Source organism: Pleurodeles waltl, chromosome 11 (assembly GCF_031143425.1).
Source record: "Pleurodeles waltl isolate 20211129_DDA chromosome 11, aPleWal1.hap1.20221129, whole genome shotgun sequence".
Classification (NCBI taxonomy): Eukaryota; Metazoa; Chordata; class Amphibia; order Caudata; family Salamandridae; genus Pleurodeles; species Pleurodeles waltl.
Genome location: NC_090450.1, coordinates 991,755,331 through 991,783,323, shown reverse-complemented (window position 1 = coordinate 991,783,323; position 27,993 = coordinate 991,755,331). Strand labels below are relative to the sequence as shown.

The 27,993-nt window shown below is 46.0% G+C and overlaps 1 protein-coding gene across 2 annotated transcripts; it reads left to right on the top strand.

Annotated features, from left to right (window-relative positions):
* Nucleotides 1-1,192: 1,192 nt before the first annotated feature.
* PUS1 (pseudouridine synthase 1) lies at nt 1,193-27,993 on the top strand. Of its 2 annotated transcripts, none has more exons than XM_069215338.1 (6): nt 1,193-1,389; nt 4,191-4,465; nt 5,544-5,681; nt 7,364-7,466; nt 24,774-25,465; nt 27,424-27,993. In XM_069215338.1, exons 2-6 carry the CDS (start codon nt 4,244-4,246, stop codon nt 27,469-27,471), a joined length of 1,203 nt encoding a protein of 400 aa, XP_069071439.1. In that variant the 5' UTR covers nt 1,193-1,389; nt 4,191-4,243; the 3' UTR covers nt 27,472-27,993. The 2 variants fall into 2 exon arrangements, with proteins under 2 accessions (XP_069071439.1, XP_069071440.1); XM_069215339.1 differs by lacking the exon at nt 1,193-1,389 and adding an exon at nt 1,761-1,844.

The window sequence follows — 27,993 nt, the reverse complement described above, 5'->3', positions numbered from 1 at the left end:
TAAAGGAAAAAGATGGACTGGAGCCGCACATCACAGACATAGGGAACTTGGCAGGACGGTCTAGCTATGGTGGACGCTGCAGAAAACAACACTTATGCATGCAATCACATGCACAGTGGCATACAGTTACTAATGCATGGACAGCCAGCATTAAAAACATGTATTTTAGATATGTTTACATTCACTGATGTTAGCTCTGCTGTACCTTGGGTCCCACCCATCAGTGCCTCGCTGCTGCTATCACTAACTTCCACCCACCTGAACTTTGCTACAAACAAATGCTGGTGTTCTGTACCATGATGTTGAGTTGCAAGACGTGGAAGTCAGCAGGCCCTGTGCCACACACCAACATTAGGACCAACTTCACAGGGTCTGATTTGACCCGGTGCCATCAATTGCAATGACACAAAGGTCACTTCTAAAATCCTGTGGACCGCTAAATAAATGCTAATGAGTTGCTGCTGAATAATTCAGCAGCAGATTGGTACAAGGTTGGCATTATATTGTCACAGTGCTGCATGAAAACTCCATACGTCATACATGCCAACAGACTAGATTCAGGAAGGAGACTCCTGATGTTTTTTAAGCATAAATGGCTTTATTTCACCTGTCTCTCACCTAAAGCTGTCTGTATTTCAATGTATGTAAATTGAGAGTATGCTATCCCCGAAATTGGTTTTCTAAATCCCCCATTTCGTAGTTGTAAAAGGTTGGCATACGATACATGCCAATATACCTGATTGAGGCAGGGGGCTCGATTTGTAATCTAAAAAAATGCTTTATTTTAACTACCTCCTGCCTAAAACCACTTCACTTTCAAGGCAAGTCAGTCAGGAAAATTAATAACCTCAGCTTTTTTGTCAAAAAGTCCCTCTTGACAAACTGAAACTGCTAAGTTTGATTCCCTCTTTGACAGGCTTAGTGTCCTGCTTTGAACATCAGCTGCTCTACTGTAAATACCTCCCCACCGGCCTTGCCTCGCTGCCCCGTGTACTCTCTTTGGCCAACGAGAAGCTCAGCTACTCGGGGCAAAATAACTTCAGAAGTGCCGGTACTCAGTACCGGTGAGCACCGGCTCATTTAAAGCAGGGTTTACCAGCGAAGCGGCCATGAAGCCATCAACGAACCCCCAGTGATGGCTCTGCGCGTGACGCACTGAGTCCCAGCGTGACGTCTTGACGTCCTGGTCACGTGACGGCGAGTCCGTCGCCCGGACGTCTGGTCTCGCGGCCTCCAGCCGTTGCTCAGGGTTTTTCCTCTAACGCTAGGTCGCCGTACAAGCGGCGGTCCGTGCGGCGCGTTCTTTGGGCTGCGGCGATTGTCCCTCTGCGGCCCCCGTACCGCCCGCTTCTCCCCACGTGGTGCCGCTTAGCTACGGGCAGGGTGGAGGTAAGAGGCGGGCAGGGGTAGCAGCTCACCCCGGGGTCTTGCCACCCTCTGAGGGGTGCTGGTGAGTACTCTGTTAAAAACAGAGTATTTTTTAGAGCCGTCCTGCGGCCACAGGTCTCGTGGAACAAACACTGTAATTGCATTTATATAGCGCCTACTACCCCTGACGAGGCGTCAAAGCGCTTTTCAGCAAGTAGCAGGCTACCCCGGAACCCCAGAAGGATTAGTGGTGAATTAGTAAGGGGAAATGTGAGATTAATTTCACAATTGTGATTGCATTTATAAAGCGCTTACTACCCCTGAGGTGTCAAAGCGCTTTTCACTGAGTAGCCTGCTACTCCAGAACCCCCAGAAGTATTAGTGGTGTATTAGTATGGGGGAAGAATGAGATTTGATAATTGTATTGCATTTATGTAGCGCTTACTACCCCTGACAAGGCATCAAAGCGCTTTTAGGCAAGTAACACGCTACTCTGGACCACAGAAGGATTAGTTGTAAATTAGTATGGGGAAATCTGAGTTTAATTTGGCAATTGTGATTGTATTTGTATCAATCAATCCGTTTCTGTAAGGAGTGGCTACTCACCTGTCAGGGTCTCAAGGCGCTGACTGCCCTGCCCCCCCCCCCCATGAGACATCAATGCTCTTTTAGGCAAGTAGTAGGCTACTCCGGCACCCAAGAAGGATTAGTGGTGAATTAGTATGGGGAGGAATGAGATTAATTTGACAATTATGATTGCATTTATATAGTGCTTACAACCCTTGAGGCGTCCAAGTGTGTTTCTGCGAGTAGCATGCTACTCCAGAACCCCCAGAAGGATTAGAAGGGGTCTAGTATGGGGAAATATGAGATTAATTTGACAATTGTTATTGTTACTGCATTTATATAGTGCTTACTACCCTGAGGCGTCAAAGCGCTTTTCAGCGAGTAGCACGCTACTCCAGAACCCCCAGAAGGGTTAGTGGTGAATTAGCATGGGGAAGAATGAGATTTGACAATTGTGATTGCATTTATATAGTGCTTAGTAGCCCTGACAAAGTGCCATTTGCAGTGATATTCCAAGCAGCCAGAGCGCTGCTGCGCTGTATTTTAACTGAAGTACACAAGCTCACAATAGCACTGCATTTTATTCCAGGGAAACGCATTTTACTCATTGCTTTACTTGATGTAGACACAAACATTATATGCTTAATATCTTTGATCTTGTCTTTTTCCGGTAGCTTATCAAGGATGCCATGGGTCCTGTGCAGGCAAATAAACTGACCCCTTTAACTACTGTTGGGGTAGCAAAGGACAGCAATTATCAGGGTTCAGTGCCCCCTTAGGACTCTGTGCCCTGGTGCCACTGCACCTATGGTACCCATGTCCCTGCCTCCTCACTTGTATACCTTTCAGGATGCTATATCTTTTACCAGCAAACTCTCTGTCTTGCTACCTTATTCCCCCTCCAGTTTTGCTTTCCCTCTACTGTTTTCTACATTCATTTAAACAGTAAAGATTGTTGAACCGAAGGATGGAACAGTATTTAGCTCTCCTGCAGACATAATGCACACTAGTGCAAGAATGAATGCTTCACAACAAATTAGTGAATGTTTTGTTGTGTTTCTTTTCTGTATTAGTGGTTTTGTTTCACATCTTTTTTTAAAATTTTATTATTATTATCTTAATTGTTTACCGGCTATATGAGAAAAACAAGTAAACAAAAAAGTTGGAGATTTTAGCTTGCCTTCTTGGGGATGATTACTTGTCAGATTTAAAATTTGTTTTAGCATTGTCTGTCTAACCATGTGGCATTCCACGATGGATTTTCATGTGGTCCAAACTAGAGATATTCTAACAAACATGTACATATGACAAGACTACCTTGTCAGTTGGGAAATAATTATTTTCCTTAGAACACTACGTCCTGAAATTGTATTGTTTCAACCAGATGTCATTATTCTTTGAGTCCTTAATCTTGTGATGAGTCTTGAAATGGATTTATTGAATTACTCAACATTGTTGTGGCAAACTGACTCACAGCCAGTGAAGCCTCGTAGGGGGGTCACTGAAACATGCCATTCAAATCTCAACAGCTTGTTTGTTCTAAGAAATAACGACTATTGAACCTGTGCTTATCGCCTTGGTTGACCCTTTAAATTTAAATCTATACAAGTTCTTAAACCCCCTTTGCAAATCTCTAACTTCTGCCAACAATTGCTAGACCAGGCGTCGCCAAAAAGTAACTCGGGAGCTACTGGTAGCTCATCACCTACCTGGTAGTAGCTCTCCTGTGTGCAGCCCAGCCTACTAAAGTGGACCATTTTGCTTGGTTGCTTTAATATAAGTATTCCCAACATTTTAAATTGTCTATTCAAGATTGAAATGTATGTTGCAGGTCTTATAAGCTGATGTTTGGAGAAAAAGCTGATAACTGAGTGATAAGTCATGCAGTATTACTAATATTACCTTGGCGCCAGATGTATTGGAGCTATGGATGCCATGTATTAGCTCACATATTACCCATGTAGAGACATTCCAAATTACAAAAACATTTTTCATTTCTTATAATCTCTATGTTGCAACACAATGAAAATGTTTCTAATGCGTATATGAGCCCAGATATGGGCTGTGCAGAAGAGAAAGGTTTGTTCAGCAACAGTATGAAGTGTTCTTTTTGTACGCGTCCTAAACAAGGAATGGCAGTTGTACCTGTAGTAGGTTGCACAGATCTCAAAAGTGAAAGAAAATCTTTTGTTGCCCTACCTTTCTCTACCAAGCTCTTCTAGTGCGTTGATCTTTTGGTGTCTAACTTCCAACAGGACTGATAATTGCCCTCCTGTGAACGAGCTCCTGTACCTGAGTCAGCTGTCCAATGGCTGAACCTGTGGAGGAAGCTGTGCTCGAGCCAGGGGGTCCAAGTCCGGGTGGTGGCAAGAGAGGGGCCAGCGACTGTGAGACAAGCGGCAAAAATGGACAGGTGGCAAAAAAAATTAAGAGCAATGTAGACAATGAGAGTGAACAGAGCAAGAGGTACCCCAAGAAGAAGGTTGCACTCTTGGTGTCTTACTCTGGGAAGGGATACCATGGAATGCAGGTATGGGCCTGTGACTGGTGATTACGTTTATGTTACCTGTCACCATGTCTGTCTTTCTTTCTGAATGGCTGGTCTCCCATCCCTTTTACTATTCTCTTGAAATAACAATGGGTGCATCTTAAGTAGGTTATGACGTACCACGTGTAACAGCTGCTAAAGCTGTCTTTTTTTTGTTTCTTGTGAATATGAATGATGGAAACTTTTTTGATCCAGAAGGACTCTGTAGCATGATGACTTAAGTGTTAGAATGTGGGGCAATGGATGCAAGTTTAGAATGTTGAGTTCGTGATTACACACTGAAGAATAAAGACATGTAATACATAGCTCCGAGTGGCGTATTCATTAGCAGGTACCCAGGCTGGGGTGGACGCTACAATCTTCATATAAGCTGCAGGTCGAATTATTTTATTTCACTACTGCTACAATCCAGAATTTCAACCTTGGCAAGCAAAGAGTCTATTACATTGGGTAATATTGCCCCCCCCCCCCCCCCCAAACAAACACAACAAGGCAATTCACTTTATGTTGTGCGTGGAACCTATATAAAGATGTTGAAGTAGTCATCATCTGGTCCGCCTACAAACCGACCTGATCACTTGACTAGACAAGCGTTTTCTTCTATTTATTTTTAGAGTCTTATATAATAGAAACAAGATGCTTTTGGGTGACAGGATGCTTTAGAGGAATGACAAAGGTAATTATGATATATATAGGGTAAGCAGTGTACATGGTATAGGACATGTAGACAATAGTTACAAAGTGAGAAGAGAGAACAGTAACAGCATAGTCTATCGTAAATACTGGCATGGGCAAATCCGACGGGTGTCCGGGTGGTGTGTAGAGGGTTCCACTTGCGGGTGCCACCTGTGGGGCAGTAAGCATCTGTAGGAAGTGATACAGCGCATGTACCCTTCACACATGAACTGACTGCCAATCATAAACTTCCAGCCTCCATTCACAAACATATTAACAAATTCATCTGAAATATGAATTATTATGTGGAAACAAGCTTACCATTAAATTACAATGTTTGTTTTGTTTTGTTTATTTTTCTTTTACTCCATGATTCTTCTACCAGAGAAACATCGGCTCGTCGCAGTTCAAAACCATCGAAGACGAGCTGGTGCAGGCCTTGGTGCGGTCGGGCTGCATTCCAGAAAACCATGGTGAAGACATGAAGAAAATGTCCTTCCAAAGATGCGCGCGGACAGACAAGGTGAGAAGTCTCCCTGAGCAGAGAGGCTAGAATTGGCTCAGTAGGCTTGGCTAGACCGCTAGGCACTTGCCTCTCAAGTGGTTGTAATCTTCAATTCTTGGACACTTTTAGAACCTTGGAGAGGCAGCTGCACAATTTCTATATCACTTACACTACAAACATGCCAGTCTTATTGTCTGTTTTCATGTATCCCCTAAACAGTTGTTCTTAACCTTTTGACTTCTGGGGACCCCCACTGAATGACTGCGGGGCACCAGGGACCCTACCTAAGCCATTTCTAAGATTTGAACCACAAAAGAGAAGAGTACACAAAAGTCCAGAAAGAAGTATTTAAAAGATACATAAATTATGTTTTTTGTTTTGGCTGTTTAATACACAGACAAAAGATATACAAAAAAGCAAACTTTTAATTTTGTCTGAGTGTTCAAATTGTGGGTTTATTTCTGAAATACTAAGCAATATGATAGGCTCCAAAATAATGCTTTGTCTTTTTTGCTTCCAACGTATGCTCTTTTTGTCGGTGCAGACTAGTGCTTTAACTGAGCTCAGCAATTATCCATACTACTGTTTGCTGTGCTTGAATTGCTCCTACTAGTTAAGTTAAGGATGACAACTTAATTTGTAGTTTCCAATTTAAAATGTTGTCACATTTACAGAATGTTTTTACATTTTCTATTTGTCTTTTTTATGTGTATGTTGTTTATTAATCTGCTAAAATGATGTAAGAGACCAGACCCCAGGTTAAGAATCCATTGCCCTGGAAAGTCTGGACCTCACCTGTTCTTCACTTGGCCACTCTGAGCTTGTCCTCAGAATGTGAAGCAAACTGTGCCACAGTTGGCAAAGTGAAACCACAGAATGAGGTTGTACCTCGCTACTGATTCCACTGGACCAGTATGAGACTTAATTAAGCTGCAGCTACACTGGATTCAGACCTGGCACATTGTTCCTTATATGCTACTGTTTATCAGTGTAAGGTGATTCTAGTGAGGTGGAACAACTTAAAAGAGAGAGCAGTCAGGGATATGCTTAGAATTCAATGTGAAAATGAGTTAACCCTGCAGATGTCTTGTGTCTATGGTTAGTCTCGTCTTTAAAAGAATACACATTTCCCAGCAAAATCTACCCACTGCTACGTTTCAGTGAGTCCTAGTATAACCTCATATCATCGTTTGATTAGAATGGTCCTTTTAAACGACACATGGTTAGCCTGTGACTGCTTCCTCTTTAAGCTGTCCATTTAACCTTGTTTTATTTACCCAGTTTCGGAGCTTATTGTTTCTAATCCAGATCACACACTGTGAGAAAACGAAAGCAAGACAAGTGGAAATAAGCACACAAATAGAAAAAAATGATGAGAACACGCAGAGAATCCACACATGATGCAGCAATCACAATCTTTTATCACTGCTTTGTACCCAACAATCAAGGTCAAAGTTATGTCTGTGCAGATTCTACTGTGGCAATATTGTGTGAAGTTGTAAGCATTAAGAAAAGCAAACACATGGAAGAAGCAGTGAATTAGGTTGAACAGAACATTTTGGTGTTGAGTGACACATGAAGGAGCTGTTAAAAGAGTAGGAGTTGGTAGCACAATTGAATGTAAATGTTTTGTGTTTTTGTGATTCTGAGATCTTCGCATAAACACTGCAGTGTCCTGGAACTGTGCCTGTCTTTTGCAGGGTGTCTCAGCAGCAGGCCAGATTGTGTCGTTGAAAGTCTGGCTCATTGAAGACATCGTCGAGAAGATAAACTCTCACCTTCCTTCTCATATCCGCATTCTGGGTAAGACGCGTTGGACACAGTTGTTTGTTTCTGTGACCGCCTAATTGCAATTTGGATTTAAGGTTCAGCAGCGAGAGGTGATTGGCCTGAAAAGAGACTGTATATGCAGGGAAGTGAATCTGAACCTCGTCGCTTCTGTCTGAGCCTGAAGGTGTACTGCCATGTGGCGTTTAATACCCGCTCTTGCATGCATTGGTAACATCTTTCCACTTGTGGTTTTGAGCAGTGTTTTAAATGGAAACCTAGAAGTGCAGGTGCTCTCTATTTAGGGTACCTGTTTGCTCATGAGTAGTGCTGGTACTCTCCAGTTAAAATGTAATGCAGCAGTGCTGAGAAGTACAGGTACTCACCCTTTGAAAATAAAAGAAGCACGCATCCTTGGTACTGGCCAGCGCCTGCCCATTTAAAGCGCTGGTCTTGAGGCAGCATCACAAGTGCCAAATGATGATAGAAAAGCATAAAAATCTATGGCACTGTCTCCTGTACGTTCATGGCCCATTAGTGGTGTTTTCACTTTTCAACTTTCCTTTTCATGCTTCATTTTTTTTCCATTGTAATTGTTTAATCCCTTTGCCTTGGAACCACTTCAGCACAGAGACAAATCTTACTTTGAGGTGTGAGTGCCGGCTTTGGCCTGCACTTATTTAAAGACGCTGCCCTGGTGAGTAGACCGTGAGGCAGGATAGAAGAGCTGGGTTAAGAAGCAGGTAACTGGTGCCTGTTATCAAATTGAAAGGAGAGTAATGAAGACTACAAACCTGGTTGAATACATTCCAACTGTGGCTACAGTTCCTCTGTGTGTGGCCAGAAGACTTGAAAGAGGCTGGTTATAATGGTGATTTATTCTGTGGAGGTGCAGGCAAATCAAACTCTGGCTGCCTATGATCAACCCAGTCTGCTTGTTTTCAGTGTGCCAGAAGCACTGCCCTCTCAAAGTTAGTCTCCCAAATACAGACCTAGACATTCGTTCTGTGTTGTGCAGTGTCCTCTAGCCACATGACAATATGTAGCTTATTGCCTCTAGGAGTGGACTCCACATCCTTGGGTGTCACCCCTTGATCTGACTTTTAAACTTATTTCACATAGGTTTGTCTGTTCCAGTTGCCACACACAACCCCAAAATAAAGACTCTCACAAGAAATGCTGGGTGCCACAGTCAGATCTTTATTACACTTGACCCTGATGCATATGGGGCCTGCAAGAGTCGACCACTAGCTGCAGAGAAACAAGAGGGACGCCACACCCACTAGGATAACTGGGTCACGATGAATATGTCAGTCATTCAAGGAACACGTGCTGTCAAATGTACTCCTGGTTCCAGTATCCCTTCAGCATTTCTGTAATGAGGCTCTACACATATCTGGAGTTCTTGTTGCTTCCTTGGGTACTGGGTGCCTCCTCCACCCCAATCCAATCATTGACTTATTGGCTTGTATGAAAGCAGCACAGATCGGACCCAGTGACCTGGTGCGAAGGTCTAATGCTCCTGTTTTTATCGTTGTTCCTCCCTAGTGCACAAGTAGGCAGTGCATCCCCGGTTGTAACCTGTTTCATGGTACCTGGCTATGTCATCTACCTGTTGCAGGTTTATCTTCTTTGACATGGAAGGGGAAATCACCTGTACTAGTACTAGCTCATTACTGGTGACCACAGGTCCTACCTTTTTAAGAGTGCAGGGGATCTGGCTTGCAAGTAACTTTGCTTCATCATCAGTGTTCAACCTACACTGCACAAATGCAATGAAATCCAGAAGTCCCCTCAGTCCCACCAAGTTGCTGTGTCATCTAGCCCTGGTTTCATATCCGGTTGTATTGCTTTTCCTGTACTTACCTAGGCCATGCTCGGGCTTTCTGGAGACATCATTCACCCGGGTTAGAGGTCACTGAGTAGGGCAGAAGCTTAGTATCCGAGGTCTGCTGACTCAGCTGCCCTCCTTAGGGTATAACTCTAGTGACTCCATGGATCTTTCGCTACATCCAAATACAACACCCCCAAACCCCATTTGGAGGAAACATACCCAGTGAAGTACCTCAAGCTCTCAATTTTATTGCACTCAGCACAAGCTGCACTCCCGCGCTAGCTTGCAGGGACACCTAGATTGCACATCTTAAGACCTGGCCTTCCGACATGCTCTCACTTGTAGAGAAGAGGCCCCTATAATATCTCTCTGCTGAGGACCGCATAACTGCCAGTTTCAGATATTTTGATGGACACTGGTTCCCTATTCAATGAACCGTGTCACCGGATCAACGTTCTATTGTCATCTTCTGAAATAGAAGACCAGATTGTTCCTTTAAAACTATGCATGTCAGATTCCTGAACATTATTCCCTTCTGCTTGCGGCAAAAGCAGCAGTTAAGCCTTTGCACCCTTGGTGTTCTTAAGAATGATGTTTTTTTTATATTATGAACACAACTGAATATATCAGACAATATCTTGCATGCATCCAATACAGCATATCTGCAACATATGACTGGTATACTTGTCCCATCAACAACACCAGTCACACAGAATGCAAGAGAATACATTAGAACACAACTCCTGTACACATGTAGTAAAGCACAGCACAGATATGTTGTATACCAACATAAGAATACCCAGCATAGTACAAATAGGCTTTGTTGGCATTTGCACCCTTCTGCCCAGCAGTGCTAGCCAGCAGGTATGTTACACAGAAAAACATAACCCTTCTAATTTGTTCACTCACTCCATGCAACAAAAAAGATTCGAGGGAACATGTCACGTAACCCAATACTGCACAGAAATGCCATATAGCCTGCTATCTTGTTGCCTACAACAACCTGATCAATGAAGAGTATATCTTGCACTAACAAAGAGGGAGAAGGTGGTTTCTGTAGGGCCGAGTCTGTCCTCCTTATAGCCTATATAACATTACAAAAAGGCCCAGCCCAAAGGAACTTCCATAGGGTGGAAACAGGGATTTTTCTATTTTTTTTGGGTGAAAAACCCTCACCCACCAGGGTTATCCCTTGGTGGCATGCTTCATCATTGGGTTTCTTCCCGGTCTGCTGCAGGGCGGGGTGTGCTACGACAGACTGAATACATGGGAGCACTGTTGTAGTTTCATCAATGTGAATTTTGCGAGGGGTAGGAGCGGTGGGGTCTTAGGTGAGTTACAAAATACTTACCTCTAGGTGGTATTACTAATCTAATGGGTCACAGGAGCGGTATGGTTAAAAAAGGGGCGTTGGAGGTGGGGTATATTATGTACCTTACATCCTGGTCAGTCTACATGTTTTGGAGTCTACCACTAGACTCCTTCAGGACCAAGGGGGACTCCCTAGTGTCACTCCATGATTAACTACCACTAGTGAAAGCACTAACATTAAATGCTCTGTGGTATGGTGTGGTACACCTAACTAAAGTAAAATAGTACCCACTGGTAACAATGTCTTTCTGGAATATCTGTGGAAAACGAAAGAATGAAGGTTGCTATTCGTATTACTTATGGGTGTGGTGCCTCTTCAGCCTCCACTGACTCGTGGGAAAATGCACTCTTGAATTTCATAAAATAGACAAATACAGGACATACTACACTTAGAAAAACATGTAAACACATTTCAACGCATGATGCACTTCTAAGAAGCACAAGTGGTGCATGCGTGACCTACTTTTTAGGGTCTACGCTTTCATATTCTAGTTCCTCTGGGAGGGGTGTGTGCTTGTATTCACACACTGAAAATATATACAGGGTATTAGACTCACCAAATGGCCGCTTCTGCTGCACGTTGTAAAAAGAGGAAAGCACACTTACTTCATCAAAGCGACACTCCCGCTTTCTGCCTAATGCTCACCTCCCCGGGGTCTGAAACACCATAGTTCAAGTTGGAGTCCAGGTTTTAAGCTTACTGTAGCTGATGCATCTCAACTTGTTGACATGTGTGGCACTAGACCGCTAAACTTCCAGAATGGCGGTCTCTAGTGTGCCGAGGTAGGGCTGCAAGGGCCCCTTGCTTAAGTGTCCCTCAAAAGTGCCAGTTTCGGTGCGGAAATAAAAAAAAAATAAGGGGAAAGGAAGGGTGAAAAGGGGCTCTACTGTCTCAGGTGAGTTGGGTTTATATGACTGCAGGTTTAAGACTAGTCATTGGTATAACAAGGGATGGTCGCATATATTGATGGCCTTGTCAAGGGAAGGTGGTCTGCTGGTTATTATAGCATTACGCTTGTCGGGGTAACAAGGTGTCAGTGTTGCATTAGGTGTCAGTGTTGCATTACCTGGCCCCAGGTGATACCTCGGTGTATGCATAGCTTAAAAAGCCAACATTGTTCTCAATCTCCTTGTGATGTTCAAGGATAACCCATCGTAATCCTTCATTGTGTGTGCATTGTCAAGGTAATGAGTGGACATTTTTGTGATGAAACAGCCACATCTCAGATTGCTCCGATGTTCACAGATGAGTTTTTACTTTGCGGGTGGTCATTCCTATGTAATGTAAATTGCATGGGCACGTAATCATATAGACTACTCGCTGGGTGTTGCAGTTGGTGAAATCCTTGCTTTCCCACGTTGTGTTGTCATTGAAAAAGACCCTTTTGGTAGTGTTTGTTAGATGGCACATGCTGCAGTTCCCACATGGGTAATGTCCTGTGGGAGGTGGAAGAAGGTTGGTGCTGTCGAGTTTATTCTTGGACAGGCGTGGGCGGGTATGTATTAGCATGTCTCTTATACTTTTGCCACTTTTGTGGGAAAACATGGGTTTGGGAAAATTCAGATGGCCGCTATTCAGAATGCACCAATGTTTGTTTATAATCTTGCTCACTTGATTAGAGGCTACATTGAATGTTGTGATACATATAGGTATTTATTCTTTCCCTTTTTGAGGAGGAGTGTCCAGGAGAGCTTCTCTGTTATTGTTGCGTGCTCGTTTCATGGCTCGATTAACGATTTTGGGTGTGGTGTTGGGGGGGGGGGGGGGGGGGGGGGTGTGTATTTCCTCGCCTCCCATTTGGATGCTAGATTCTGGGCACCTCAGAATAATTCCTCCTTAGTCTGAGGAACTGGACAAACAGGAGGTTCGCCCTCAAATGGCGGAGGTGGGTACTATCGAAAAGTAACAGTTTTTAGCTGTCAGTTTTTCATGGGTGGTCGTTTTTAGGGCCCTATTGGTTGCTATGATGATGAGATCCAGAAAAACCAATTGTTCCTTGCTTTTCGTAAGAGTGAATCTCCGGAACTGCTCCTGTCTATTGAGCCACTTTAAAAAAGGCCCCACTTGTGTCTCTTTCCCTTTCTAGATATGTCAATATGCCATCTATGTATCTTTTCCATAATGCAATGTTATCTCTATATGGGTTAGTGGATTTTAGAATTGTCTCTTTCTCAAGATGGTAGACGTGGAGACCGGCTAGACTTGGAGCAAATGTGCTTCCCATGCTTGTCCCGTGTTATATCATGTCACAAACATAACGGAACACTTTAGATGGCATGTAAACACTAAAGTACTTTTCCAAAAAAGGTTGGGTGCGCCAAACCCCATACAGGTTAAGTACCAGGCAATGGGTATCTCACCAACCCAAGATACTCACGAAGAGATGATTAGGCCCTCTGGCCACAGCATGATCATTCTCAGCTCAAAAATAACGCCTGGTTACCCAGTCGTCGAGGCTGACAACTTAAAACTTTTTGTTTATTCTTCATTCAGTTCACTCAAGTCCCTGAATCCCTCCAACCATTTAACATAAAATCCCAGTAAAGTGCTGTCTTGGAGAAAAGCAGCAGGCCTAGTGGGAAGTGGACTTTTGCTGGGGTGTGAAGAGAATCCGCAAGGAACCGGCCTTCCACAAGAGTAGGCGAGGAGCCTGCCTTCCACAAGAGTAGGCGAGGAGCCTGCCTTCCACGGAAAATCTATGGCATGGTGTCTACTGATCGGTTACTAATATGTGGTGAAAACCTAGGGCATTAGAGCACGTCACATTTACCTTCAGCAATATCTTTTGAAACCTGGACATTTGCAAGAGAGGAAAACCGTGCTTTTAACTTTCCCACAACGTAACTCTTTTTTTTTTTTTTTAAATTTTATTATTTAGTTGAAAAAAAATCCTGCAAGACTTTGCTTGGTTCAAGTGCTAAAAACAAAATTGAGTAAAATAATACAAAAAAATCCTCCTGTGAGTTTGTTTAGTCCCAGTACTAAAAACTAAACTGCTTATGCTCTGCTGACTGCTAGTGACTGTTTCTAAAGCACAACCAAGGCACCTTGGTGCTGCCATTCATACAAAGGGTGATTTAAATGTGTGTTTTGCATTTCTCCTTACTTGTACAGCAAATTGGCCTCACATGTTCCATTGCTTGCTTACCTTTATAGGACTCTAGCCCATCATGCTTCAAGGCTGTGATCTCTCCTTCACAGTTATCGAGTCCCTTCCCTACATTACCATTACTAAGTGTAATCGTACTGTGATCTACCAAAAAGCTTCTGTGATGATTCTGTTGCTGTGCCTGACTATAATCTCTTCTTTTGTTGTATGCCTACTGAAGATTTTTTTCTTTTGGCTTAAGAGATGCATTTTAGGTAATGAAGGGGGATATGTGTAAGGAAATGCCTCCGTGGCATGGTTGCCCCCTGACTTTTTGCCTTTGCTGATGCTATGTTTACAATTGAAAGTGTGCTGAGGCCTGCTAACCAGGCCCCAGCACCAGTGTTCTTTCCCTAACCTGTACTTTTGTATCCACAATTGGCAGACCCTGGCATCCAGATAAGTCCCTTGTAACTGGTACTTCTAGTACCAAGGGCCCTGATGCCAAGGAAGGTCTCTAAGGGATGCAGCATGTCTTATGCCACCCTGGAGACCTCTCACTCAGCACAGACACACTGCTTGCCAGCTTGTGTGTGCTAGTGAGGACAAAACGAGTAAGTCGACATGGCACTCCCCTCAGGGTGCCATGCCAGCCTCTCACTGCCTATGCAGTATAGGTAAGACACCCCTCTAGCAGGTCTTACAGCCCTAAGGCAGGGTGCACTATACCATAGGTGAGGGTACCAGTGCATGAGCATGGTACCCCTACAGTGTCTAAACAAAACCTTAGACATTGTAAGTGCAGGGTAGCCATAAGAGTATATGGTCTGGGAGTCTGTCAAACACGAACTCCACAGCACCATAATGGCTACACTGAAAACTGGGAAGTTTGGTATCAAACTTCTCAGCACAATAAATGCACACTGATGTCAGTGTACATTTTATTGCAAAATACACCCCAGAGGGCACCTTAGAGGTGCCCCCTGAAACTTAACCGACTGTCTGTGTAGGCTGACTAGTTCCAGCAGCCTGCCACACTAGAGACATGTTGCTGGCCCCATGGGGAGAGTGCCTTTGTCACTCTGAGGCCAGTAACAAAGCCTGCACTGGGTGGAGATGCTAACACCTCCCCCAGGCAGGAGCTGTAACACCTGGCGGTGAGCCTCAAAGGCTCACCCCTTTGTCACAGCCCAGCAGGGCACTCCAGCTTAGTGGAGCTGCCCGCCCCCTCCGGCCACGGCCCCCACTTTTGGCGGCAAGGCTGGAGGGAACAAAGAAAGCAACAAGGAGGAGTCACTGGCCAGTCAGGACAGCCCCTAAGGTGTCCTGAGCTGAGGTGACTCTAACTTTTAGAAATCCTCCATCTTGCAGATGGAGGATTCCCCCAATAGGGTTAGGATTGTGACCCCCTCCCCTTGGGAGGAGGCACAAAGAGGGTGTACCCACCCTCAGGGCTAGTAGCCATTGGCTACTAACCCCCCAGACCTAAACACGCCCTTAAATTTAGTATTTAAGGGCTACCCTGAACCCTAGAAAATTGGATTCCTGCAACTACAAGAAGAAGGACTGCCTAGCTGAAAACCCCTGCAGAGGAAGACCAGAAGACGACAACTGCCTTGGCTCCAGAAACTCACCGGCCTGTCTCCTGCCTTCCAAAGATCCTGCTCCAGCGACGCCTTCCAAAGGGACCAGCGACCTCGACATCCTCTGAGGACTGCCCCTGCTTCGAAAAGACAAGAAACTCCCGAGGACAGCGGACCTGCTCCAAGAAAAGCTGCAACTTTGTTTCCAGCAGCTTTAAAGAACCCTGCAAGCTCCCCGCAAGAAGCGTGAGACTTGCAACACTGCACCCGGCGACCCCGACTCGGCTGGTGGCGATCCAACACCTCAGGAGGGACCCCAGGACTACTCTAAGACTGTGAGTACAAAAACCTGTCCCCCCTGAACCCCCACAGCGCCGCCTGCAGAGGGAATCCCGAGGCTTCCCCTGACCGCGACTCTTTGAATCCTAAGTCCCGACACCTGGGAGAGACCCTGCACCCGCAGCCCCCAGGACCTAAAGGACCGAACTTTCACTGGAGGAGTGACCCCCAGGAGTCCCTCTCCCTCGACCAAGTGGAGGTTTCCCCGAGGAACCCCCCCCTTGCCTGCCTGCAGCGCTGAAGAGATCCCTAGATCTCCCATTGACTTCCATTACAAACCCGACGCTTGTTTCTACACTGCACCCGGCCGCCCCCGCGCTGCTGAGGGTGAAATTTCTGTGTGGGCTTGTGTCCCCCCCGGTGCCCTACAAAACCCCCCTGGTCTGCCCTCCGAAGACGCGGGTACTTACCTGCAAGCAGACCGGAACCGGGGCACCCCCTTCTCTCCATTCTAGCCTATGTGTTTTGGGCACCACTTTGAACTCTGCACCTGACCGGCCCTGAGCTGCTGGTGTGGTGACTTTGGGGTTGCTCTGAACCCCCAACGGTGGGCTACCTTGGACCAAGAACTGAACCCTGTAAGTGTCTTACTTACCTGGTAAAACTAACAAAAACTTACCTCCCCCAGGAACTGTGAAAATTGCACTAAGTGTCCACTTTTAAAACCGCTATTTGTCAATAACTTGAAAAGTATACATGCAATTTTTATGATTTAAAGTTCCTAAAGTACTTACCTGCAATACCTTTCGAATGAGATATTACATGTAGAAATTAAACCTGTGGTTCTTAAAATAAACTAAGAAAAGATATTTTTCTATACAAAAACCTATTGGCTGGATTTGTCTCTGAGTGTGTGTACCTCATTTATTGTCTGTGTGTATGTACAACAAATGCTTAACACTACTCCTTGGATAAGCCTACTGCTCGACCACACTACCACAAAATAGAGCATTAGTATTATCTATTTTTACCACTATTTTACCTCTAAGGGGAACCCTTGGACTCTGTGCATGCTATTCCTTACTTTGAAATAGCACATACAGAGCCAACTTCCTACATTGGTGGATCAGCGGTGGGGTACAAGACTTTGCATTTGCTGGACTACTCAGCCAATACCTGATCACACGACAAATTCCAAAATTGTCATTAGAAATTCATTTTTGCAATTTGAAAGTTTTCTAAATTCTTAAAAGTCCTGCTAGGGCCTTGTGTGTTAAGTCCCTGTTTAGCATTGTCTTTTAGAGTTTAAAAGTTTGTTAAAAGTTTGAAATTAGATTCTAGAAACAGTTTTAGATTCTTTAAAAAGTCTTCCAACTCTTAGCAAAATAATGTCTGATACAGAGATGCAGGTGGTGGAACTCGACACCACACCTTACCTCCATCTTAAGATGAGGGAGCTAAGGTCTCTCTGTAATATAAAGAAAATAACCATTGGCTCCAGACCTACCAAAATTCAGCTCCAGGAGCTGTTGGCAGAGTTTGAAAAAGCCAACCCCTCTGATGATGACCTCACAGAGGAAGAAACTAGTGACTTGGAGGCCAATGTCCCTCCTCCAGTCCTAAATAGGGAGAACAGGACCCCTCAAGTCCTGTCTCCAACTGTGTTAGTCAGAAATAGTGAGTCCCTCACAGGAGGGTCCCACATTTCTGAAATCACTGAGGATGCTCTCAGTGAAGATGACCTCCTGTTAGCCAGGATGGCCAGAAGATTGGCTTTAGAGAGACAGCTCCTAGCCATAGAAAGGGAAAGACAAGAGATGGGCCTAGGACCCATCAATGGTGGCAGCAATATAAATAGGGTCAGAGATTCTCCTGACATGTTAAAAATCCCCAAAGGGATTGTGACAAAATATGAAGATGGTGATGACATCACCAAATGGTTCACAGCTTTTGAGAGGGCTTGTGTAACCAGAAAAGTGAACAGATCTCACTGGGGTGCTCTCCTTTGGGAAATGTTCACTGGAAAGTGTAGGGATAGACTCCTCACACTCTCTGGAAAAGATGCAGAATCTTATGACCTCATGAAGGGTACCCTGATTGAGGGCTTTGGATTCTCCACTGAGGAGTACAGGATTAGGTTCAGAGGGGCTCAAAAATCCTCGAGCCAGACCTGGGTTGACTTTGTTGACTACTCAGTGAAAACACTAGATGGTTGGATTCAAGGCAGTGGTGTAAGTAATTATGATGGGCTGTACAATTTATTTGTGAAAGAACACCTGTTAAGTAATTGTTTCAATGATAAACTGCATCAGCATCTGGTAGACCTAGGACCAATTTCTCCCCAAGAATTGGGAAAGAAGGCGGACCATTGGGTCAAGACAAGGGTGTCCAAGACTTCAACAGGGGGTGACCAAAAGAAAGGGGTCACAAAGACTCCCCAGGGGAAGGGTGATGAGACAACCAAAACTAAAAATAGTAAAGAGTCTTCTACAGGCCCCCAAAAACCTGCACAGGAGGGTGGGCCCAGAGCCTCTTCACAAAACAATGGGTACAAGGGTAAAAACTTTGATCCCAAAAAGGCCTGGTGTCATAGCTGTAAACAGCATGGACACCAAACTGGAGACAAGGCCTGTCCCAAGAAAGGTTCCACTCCAAACTCCCATCCAGGTAACACTGGTATGGCTAGTCTCCAAGTGGGATCAACAGTGTGCCCAGAGCAAATCAGGGTCCACACTGAAGCTACTCTAGTTTCTGAGGGTGGGGTGGATTTAGCCACACTAGCTGTCTGGCCGCCTAACATGCAAAAATACAGACAGCAACTCTTAATTAATGGGACTAGAATAGAGGGCCTGAGGGATACAGGTGCCAGTGTCACCATGGTGACAGAGAAACTGGTTTCCCCTGGCCAATACCTGACTGGAAAAACTTACACAGTCACCAACGCTGACAATCGGAGAAAAGTACATCCCATGGCAATGGTTACTTTAGAATGGGGAGGGGTCAATGGCCTGAAACAGGTGGTGGTCTCCTCAAATATCCCAGTGGACTGTCTGCTTGGAAATGACCTGGAGTCCTCAGCATGGGCTGAGGTAGAGCTAAAAACCCATGCAGCAATGCTGGGTATCCCTGAACTGGTGTGTGTGAAAACAAGAGCACAGTGCAAGGCACAGGGTGAAAAAGTAGAGCTGGAGTCTGGAAAAATGGCCCAGCCTACCAAGAGAACAGGAAAGTCAGTTGGGAAACCAACTGCAACACAGCAAAAGAAAGGGAACCTCTCTTCTCAGGAAGAAGTTCTGCCCTCTGAGGGAACTGAGCCTTTGGGGCTTGAACCTTATCAGGTTGAGCTCTTAGGCCCAGGGGGACCCTCAAGGGAGGAGCTGTGTAAGGGACAAGAAACCTGTCCCTCTCTTGAAGGCCTTAGGCAGCAAGCTGCTGAAGAGTCCAAAGGCAAGAAAAATGGAACACATAGGGTCTATTGGGAAGATGGACTCCTGTACACTGAGGCCAGAGACCCCAAACCTGGTGCCACTAGGAGAGTGGTAGTGCCTCAGCTGTTCAGGAAGTTCATCCTAACATTGGCCCATGACATTCCCCTTGCTGGACATTTGGGACAAACCAAGACGTGGGAGAGGTTAGTCAACCACTTCTACTGGCCCAATATGTCCAACATGGTTAAGGAGTTTTGCCTCTCCTGCCCCACCTGTCAAGCCAGTGGTAAGACAGGTGGGCATCCAAAGGCCCCCCTCATTCCACTTCCAGTGGTGGGGGTTCCCTTTGAAAGAGTGGGTGTGGACATAGTTGGTCCACTAGAACCTCCCACAGCCTCAGGAAATATGTATATCCTGGTAGTAGTGGATCATGCTACCAGGTATCCTGAAGCTATTCCCCTTAGGTCGACTAATGCCCCTGCAGTAGCCAAGGCCCTCATTGGTATCTTTACCAGAGTGGGTTTCCCTAAGGAGGTGGTGTCTGACAGAGGTACCAACTTCATGTCAGCATACCTGAAGCACATGTGGAATGAGTGTGGAGTGACTTATAAATTCACTACACCATACCATCCACAAACTAATGGCTTGGTTGAGAGATTCAACAAGACATTAAAAGGCATGATCATGGGGCTCCCAGAAAAACTCAAAAGGAGATGGGATGTCCTCTTGCCATGTCTGCTTTTCGCTTACAGAGAGGTGCCACAGAAGGGAGTAGGATTCTCACCCTTTGAACTTCTGTTTGGTCATCCTGTAAGGGGACCACTTGCCCTTGTTAAAGAAGGCTGGGAGAGACCTCTCCATGAGCCTAAACAGGACATAGTGGACTATGTACTTGGCCTTCGCTCTAGAATGGCAGAGTACATGGAAAAGGCAACCAAAAACCTGGAGGCCAGCCAACAGCTCCAGAAGTTTTGGTATGACCAAAAGGCTGCACTGGTTGAGTTCCAACCAGGGCAGAAAGTCTGGGTTCTGGAGCCTGTGGCTCCCAGGGCACTCCAGGACAAATGGAGTGGCCCTTACCCAGTGCTAGAAAGGAAGAGTCAGGTCACCTACCTGGTGGACCTGGGCACAAGCAGGAGCCCCAAGAGGGTGATCCATGTGAACCGCCTTAAGCTCTTCCATGACAGGGCTGATGTGAATCTGTTGATGGTAACAGATGAGGATCAGGAGGCAGAGAGTGAACCTCTCCCTGATCTTCTGTCATCAGACCCAAAAGATGGCACAGTAGATGGGGTGATCTACTCAGACACCCTCTCTGGCCAACAGCAAGCTGATTGTAGGAGAGTCCTACAACAGTTTCCTGAACTCTTCTCCTTAACCCCTGGTCAGACACACCTGTGTACCCATGATGTGGACACAGGAGACAGCATGCCTGTCAAAAACAAAATCTTTAGACAGTCTGACCATGTTAAGGAAAGCATCAAGGTGGAAGTCCACAAGATGCTGGAATTGGGAGTAATTGAGCGCTCTGACAGCCCCTGGGCTAGCCCAGTGGTCTTAGTCCCCAAACCTCACACCAAAGATGGAAAGAAAGAGATGAGGTTTTGTGTGGACTACAGAGGGCTCAATTCTGTCACCAAGACAGATGCTCATCCAATTCCAAGAGCTGATTAACTCATAGACAAATTAGGTGCTGCCAAATTCTTAAGTACCTTTGACTTGACAGCAGGGTACTGGCAAATAAAAATGGCACCTGGAGCAAAAGAGAAAACAGCATTCTCCACACCTGATGGGCATTATCAGTTTACTGTTATGCCCTTTGGTTTAAAGAATGCCCCTGCCACCTTCCAAAGGTTGGTGAATCAAGTCCTTGCTGGCTTGGAGTCCTTTAGCACAGCTTATCTTGATGATATTGCTGTCTTTAGCTCCACCTGGCAGGATCACCTGGTCCACCTGAAGAAGGTTTTGAAGGCTCTGCAATCTGCAGGCCTCTCTATCAAGGCATCCAAATGCCAGATAGGGCAGGGAACTGTGGTTTACTTGGGACACCTTGTAGGTGGAGGCCAAGTTCAGCCACTCCAACCCAAGATCCAGACTATTCTGGACTGGGTAGCTCCAAAAACCCAGACTCAAGTCAGGGCATTCCTTGGCTTGACTGGGTATTACAGGAGGTTTGTGAAGGGATATGGATCCATTGTGACAGCCCTCACTGAACTCACCTCCAAGAAAATGCCCAAGAAAGTGAACTGGACTGTGGAATGCCAACAGGCCTTTGACACCCTGAAACAGGCAATGTGCTCAGCACCAGTTCTAAAAGCTCCAGATTATTCTAAGCAGTTCATTGTGCAGACTGATGCCTCTGAACATGGGATAGGGGCAGTTTTGTCCCAAACAAATGATGATGGCCTTGATCAGCCTGTTGCTTTCATTAGCAGGAGGTTACTCCCCAGGGAGCAGCGTTGGAGTGCCATTGAGAGGGAGGCCTTTGCTGTGGTTTGGTCCCTGAAGAAGCTGAGACCATACCTCTTTGGGACTCACTTCCTAGTTCAAACTGACCACAGACCTCTCAAATGGCTGATGCAAATGAAAGGTGAAAATCCTAAACTGTTGAGGTGGTCCATCTCCCTACAGGGAATGGACTTTATAGTGGAACACAGACCTGGGACTGCCCATGCCAATGCAGATGGCCTTTCCAGGTTCTTCCACTTAGAAAATGAAGACTCTCTTGGGAAAGGTTAGTCTCATCCGCTTTCGTTTGGGGGGGGGTTGTGTAAGGAAATGCCTCCGTGGCATGGTTGCCCCCTGACTTTTTGCCTTTGCTGATGCTATGTTTACAATTGAAAGTGTGCTGAGGCCTGCTAACCAGGCCCCAGCACCAGTGTTCTTTCCCTAACCTGTACTTTTGTATCCACAATTGGCAGACCCTGGCATCCAGATAAGTCCCTTGTAACTGGTACTTCTAGTACCAAGGGCCCTGATGCCAAGGAAGGTCTCTAAGGGATGCAGCATGTCTTATGCCACCCTGGAGACCTCTCACTCAGCACAGACACACTGCTTGCCAGCTTGTGTGTGCTAGTGAGGACAAAACGAGTAAGTCGACATGGCACTCCCCTCAGGGTGCCATGCCAGCCTCTCACTGCCTATGCAGTATAGGTAAGACACCCCTCTAGCAGGCCTTACAGCCCTAAGGCAGGGTGCACTATACCATAGGTGAGGGTACCAGTGCATGAGCATGGTACCCCTACAGTGTCTAAACAAAACCTTAGACATTGTAAGTGCAGGGTAGCCATAAGAGTATATGGTCTGGGAGTCTGTCAAACACGAACTCCACAGCACCATAATGGCTACACTGAAAACTGGGAAGTTTGGTATCAAACTTCTCAGCACAATAAATGCACACTGATGCCAGTGTACATTTTATTGCAAAATACACCCCAGAGGGCACCTTAGAGGTGCCCCCTGAAACTTAACCGACTGTCTGTGTAGGCTGACTAGTTCCAGCAGCCTGCCACACTAGAGACATGTTGCTGGCCCCATGGGGAGAGTGCCTTTGTCACTCTGAGGCCAGTAACAAAGCCTGCACTGGGTGGAGATGCTAACACCTCCCCCAGGCAGGAGCTGTAACACCTGGCGGTGAGCCTCAAAGGCTCACCCCTTTGTCACAGCCCAGCAGGGCACTCCAGCTTAGTGGAGTTGCCCGCCCCCTCCGGCCACGGCCCCCACTTTTGGCAGCAAGGCTGGAGGGAACAAAGAAAGCAACAAGGAGGAGTCACTGGCCAGTCAGGACAGCCGCTAAGGTGTCCTGAGCTGAGGTGACTCTAACTTTTAGAAATCCTCCATCTTGCAGATGGAGGATTCCCCCAATAGGGTTAGGATTGTGACCCCCTCCCCTTGGGAGGAGGCACAAAGAGGGTGTACCCACCCTCAGGGCTAGTAGCCATTGGCTACTAACCCCCCAGACCTAAACACGCCCTTAAATTTAGTATTTAAGGGCTACCCTGAACCCTAGAAAATTGGATTCCTGCAACTACAAGAAGAAGGACTGCCTAGCTGAAAACCCCTGCAGAGGAAGACCAGAAGACGACAACTGCCTTGGCTCCAGAAACTCACCGGCCTGTCTCCTGCCTTCCAAAGATCCTGCTCCAGCGACGCCTTCCAAAGGGACCAGCGACCTCGACATCCTCTGAGGACTGCCCCTGCTTCGAAAAGACAAGAAACTCCCGAGGACAGCGGACCTGCTCCAAGAAAAGCTGCAACTTTGTTTCCAGCAGCTTTAAAGAACCCTGCAAGCTCCCCGCAAGAAGCGTGAGACTTGCAACACTGCACCCGGCGACCCCGACTCGGCTGGTGGCGATCCAACACCTCAGGAGGGACCCCAGGACTACTCTAAGACTGTGAGTACAAAAACCTGTCCCCCCTGAGCCCCCACAGCGCCGCCTGCAGAGGGAATCCCGAGGCTTCCCCTGACCGCGACTCTTTGAATCCTAAGTCCCGACACCTGGGAGAGACCCTGCACCCGCAGCCCCCAGGACCTAAAGGACCGGACTTTCACTGGAGGAGTGACCCCCAGGAGTCCCTCTCCCTCGACCAAGTGGAGGTTTCCCCGAGGAACCCCCCCTTGCCTGCCTGCAGCGCTGAAGAGATCCCTAGATCTCCCATTGACTTCCATTACAAACCCGACGCTTGTTTCTACACTGCACCCGGCCGCCCCCGCGCTGCTGAGGGTGAAATTTCTGTGTGGGCTTGTGTCCCCCCCGGTGCCCTACAAAACCCCCCTGGTCTGCCCTCCGAAGACGCGGGTACTTACCTGCAAGCAGACCGGAACCGGGGCACCCCCTTCTCTCCATTCTAGCCTATGTGTTTTGGGCACCACTTTGAACTCTGCACCTGACCGGCCCTGAGCTGCTGGTGTGGTGACTTTGGGGTTGCTCTGAACCCCCCAACGGTGGGCTACCTTGGACCAAGAACTGAACCCTGTAAGTGTCTTACTTACCTGGTAAAACTAACAAAAACTTACCTCCCCCAGGAACTGTGAAAATTGCACTAAGTGTCCACTTTTAAAACAGCTATTTGTCAATAACTTGAAAAGTATACATGCAATTTTTATGATTTAAAGTTCCTAAAGTACTTACCTGCAATACCTTTCGAATGAGATATTACATGTAGAAATTGAACCTGTGGTTCTTAAAATAAACTAAGAAAATATATTTTTCTATACAAAAACCTATTGGCTGGATTTGTCTCTGAGTGTGTGTACCTCATTTATTGTCTGTGTGTATGTACAACAAATGCTTAACACTACTCCTTGGATAAGCCTACTGCTCGACCACACTACCACAAAATAGAGCATTAGTATTATCTATTTTTACCACTATTTTACCTCTAAGGGGAACCCTTGGACTCTGTGCATGCTATTCCTTACTTTGAAATAGCACATACAGAGCCAACTTCCTACAATATGTAACAACAAAATATTTTTTTCTGAAAGCTACATATGATCATCAATTATTTTAAATGATAAAAATACATTTTGGAAAATATGTACTTCACAAAATCAATGAGTGTCCTCTTTCCTGCCTCCCATGCCAGCATCTTCCCGTTCAGTGAGTTAATAGGTGGTTGGAGTGGTTCGAAGGGGTCAGAAAGCTCATGTTTTCTTTTCAAGATTACTTGCAGACATATTGCTGAATAGAAACACAGAGAACTCTCATACGCCTTAACGTGACATGACATAATGCAGAAGCCTCTTCTCTTTCCAGGACTGAAACGTGTGACCGGGGGGTTCAACTCCAAGAACAAGTGTGACGCACGGACCTACATGTACATGATGCCCACCTTTGCCTTTTCCCACAAGGACCTGGACGTGCAGGACGAGTCCTACCGCATGAACCCAGAGACTCTTCAGAAAGTTAATCAGCTTCTGGTCTCTTACAAAGGGACACACAATTTCCATAACTTCACCTCCCAGAAAGGGGCCCTTGACCCCAGCGCCAAGCGCTACATCATGGACATGTACTGCGAGGAGCCTTTCGCCAGAGAGGGCTGGGAGTTTGTGGTCATCAAGGTGAAGGGACAGAGCTTCATGATGCACCAGATTCGCAAGATGATCGGCCTGGTGGTGGCCGTGGTGAAAGGATACGCCTCAGAGGACATCCTGGAGCGCAGCTGGGGGCAGGAGAAGGTGGATATCCCCAAAGCCCCCGGTCTGGGATTGGTCTTGGAGCAAGTGCACTTTGAAAAGTACAACCGGCGCTTTGGGAACGATGGGATGCACGAGGCCTTGGAGTGGATCGTGGAGGAGGCCAAGATCGCAGATTTTAAGGAGGACTATATTTACCCGACCATCATACAGACTGAACGCGAGGAGAAGTCCATGGCCAGCTGGCTGAGCACCCTCCCCATCCATGACTTCAATGCCACTGCTTCTGGGGTCCAGTCCAGTGACACCAAGGTAAGGGATGGCCCTTCTTTAAGCGTCATTTTGTTTGCAACCCAGCAATGGTCTAAAAGCACTAAACAAATCTGCTTTTTGTAGAGGATGGCAGGTGGCATGCTGGGGCTTCTGTTGTGCACATAATGATAGCTCTGTCACTGTCACACCACTACCTAAAGCTTTATTTCATCTTCCCGTTATCCATTTGCTGTCTTCTTTTATGCATCTCACTTTATTTTTTAGAATCCTTTTTCAGTATATGTTCTTTACTTATATGTTCTTTACTTACTTTGCCTATAATTGGTCTCAGTCCCACTTTTTTGTTCACCGTTCTAAACCTTTTTTCCTCACCCCTTCCAGCATTTGTCAATGTTTTCCCTATTCTTGTCCCTTTATTTCTTGACCCCTTCCAAAACTTGTTCCGCGGTTCCTTTCTGAATGTCTGCTCTACCTTTCCCTTGTGTCTCTCTTTACTTGCTTCACTCTCCTCTCTCACTGCAGCTAACCTTTACCCAACCCATTCCTCCCAGAATGACTGTGAGGGTGCTGGAGAGGACGTGAGCAGGGTAGGGGTGCTGCTGGTAAGCTATTGGGTTAAAAGTAGATGATGGGAATGGAGAGTAACCTGGCTGGTGCTCTTGTTCCATGTACCACTGGCCTTCATCCTCCACATAGGCTTTTCACTTTTCTACAAGAGTGGTGCCCTCTGGGATGTCTTTGCGGATTGTTTCAGAATTGTGATCTCATTTTAATTAACTTAGTGTCTGCAAGTGGAATATGTTCTCTAGTAAAGCTGCTTTATAGATTACCTGCTCTAAGGCCCATAAATGAGATGTTCTTCCCACATACCTCTGAGGATTCACTATGTGCTATCAAAAAGAAACACCCCTGAGTGTGAGGGGGGCTTTCATAAGAGCCACGCATTTTAATCAAATTCCAGCTTTGACCCCTAAACCTTTTTGTTCCCCCACCACCAACTTTCATATCTCTGTGGGTTCTTCACATATCTTCAATATGTTGCCCTATTTCTTCTTGTCTCCATTGTCTCTCTTCTTTTTATTGCTGCATTGTTCCCTCACTTTTTTCTCCTATTCAGCCTGTCCCACTCGCAACTTTCCCCTTCTCTCTATATCTTTTTCTCCACATCTACTGAGTTTTTATTCCTTCACTTTTTTGTCTAATGCCTATCTGTTCATGCCGGCCTCCCTTCCCCTCTCTCCATCAAACTCCCTTTTTCAATAGTTTTCTCTCCTGCCCTTATCTGTATTTTTCTCCCCTGCTCTCCCTATGTTCATCCTGACTCCTACCACTCTCTTTTTGGCTCTCTCCCTCATTGCGGCTCTATTCCCTCATCCATTTCCTCCTCCTTTGCTCCTCCCATACCTGCCTGTGTCCCTTCTTTTGAATGTCACACTTCTGCATATTTCCCCATCTTCTCCTTTCAATTTCTACTTTTTTCAAATCTTTGATTGCTTGGACACATTTCCCCAAAACTGTGTTTCTCGTCTTTTCACTCTGCCCTGCCATCTGACTGTCTCTTTCACTTCCAGTCTTTTCTTTCTGCCTCCCTTTCTTCACTACCTCTTGTTGGACAGTGGTGGGGGTAACTCTGGTCAGAAAAGTCGCAGGTGGTGATCTAGAGCCAAGCATCAGGGGGATGGGTATCTCTCAGAGCTCACAAGGATGAGCAGGGACAATCCTTGTAGGAATTTTTGTGTTGTCAGAACTCCATTAAGGGTGAGGTAGGCCCATATATTCTTGTGTAGGGGATTAGTTTGGCAATTGAGCAATGCACTGTTTCCTATACAAGTGTCCTTGACTATCTATAAGGTAGCGCATGCCGTCAGAGGGGCTATGATCCATGCTGGCCACCAGAGACCATGCTCTCTTGTACCTGCGAAGTAGATTTGGGTTAAAGGATGTCTCTGCAGTGCTGTGTGCCCCTTTGTAGTTAACTACATTCTCTTTCCTTGCAGAAGAATAACGAGCCTGATGGCAGTGATGACGGAGGGGAGTCGGACTGAGCATGGTCAACGCTTCCTTCTGTACTGTCCTCCATCGTTTTGGGACTCTGGCAAAGCTGCTAACTGTTGTTTACCAACTCACTCAGTCAAGAAGGGACCAAAATGCCCTGTATCCATCTGTCCACAGAAGCCAGGATCTTGCACATAGTCCCCTACTATCATTTTATACCTGGTGTTTGTACCAGCCAACCAACTCTTAACAGCATTTATGGAAATCAATATTTATTAAAATGTCTGCACCAGAAGGGTGAGGCCTGGGACCATAGCTTGACCATCTCATGTTGTAAGTGGCACAGAATTGCCCTACTTGCTGAAAGCATAGACTACTTGGAAATGTACATTGTGTGAGCACAGAAAGTCCTTTGTTTAAAAGAAACAAACCGGAGTAGCTTTTGTTTTAAATCGTGTATATTTAACAATATTGCACATGTGCATTAGGGAGGTTCTCCTTGGCTTTTGAATCCAAGGAGGTTCTGCACGGGTATCATAAATGGTTTCATAAAGATATGCTTTTTATTCCGA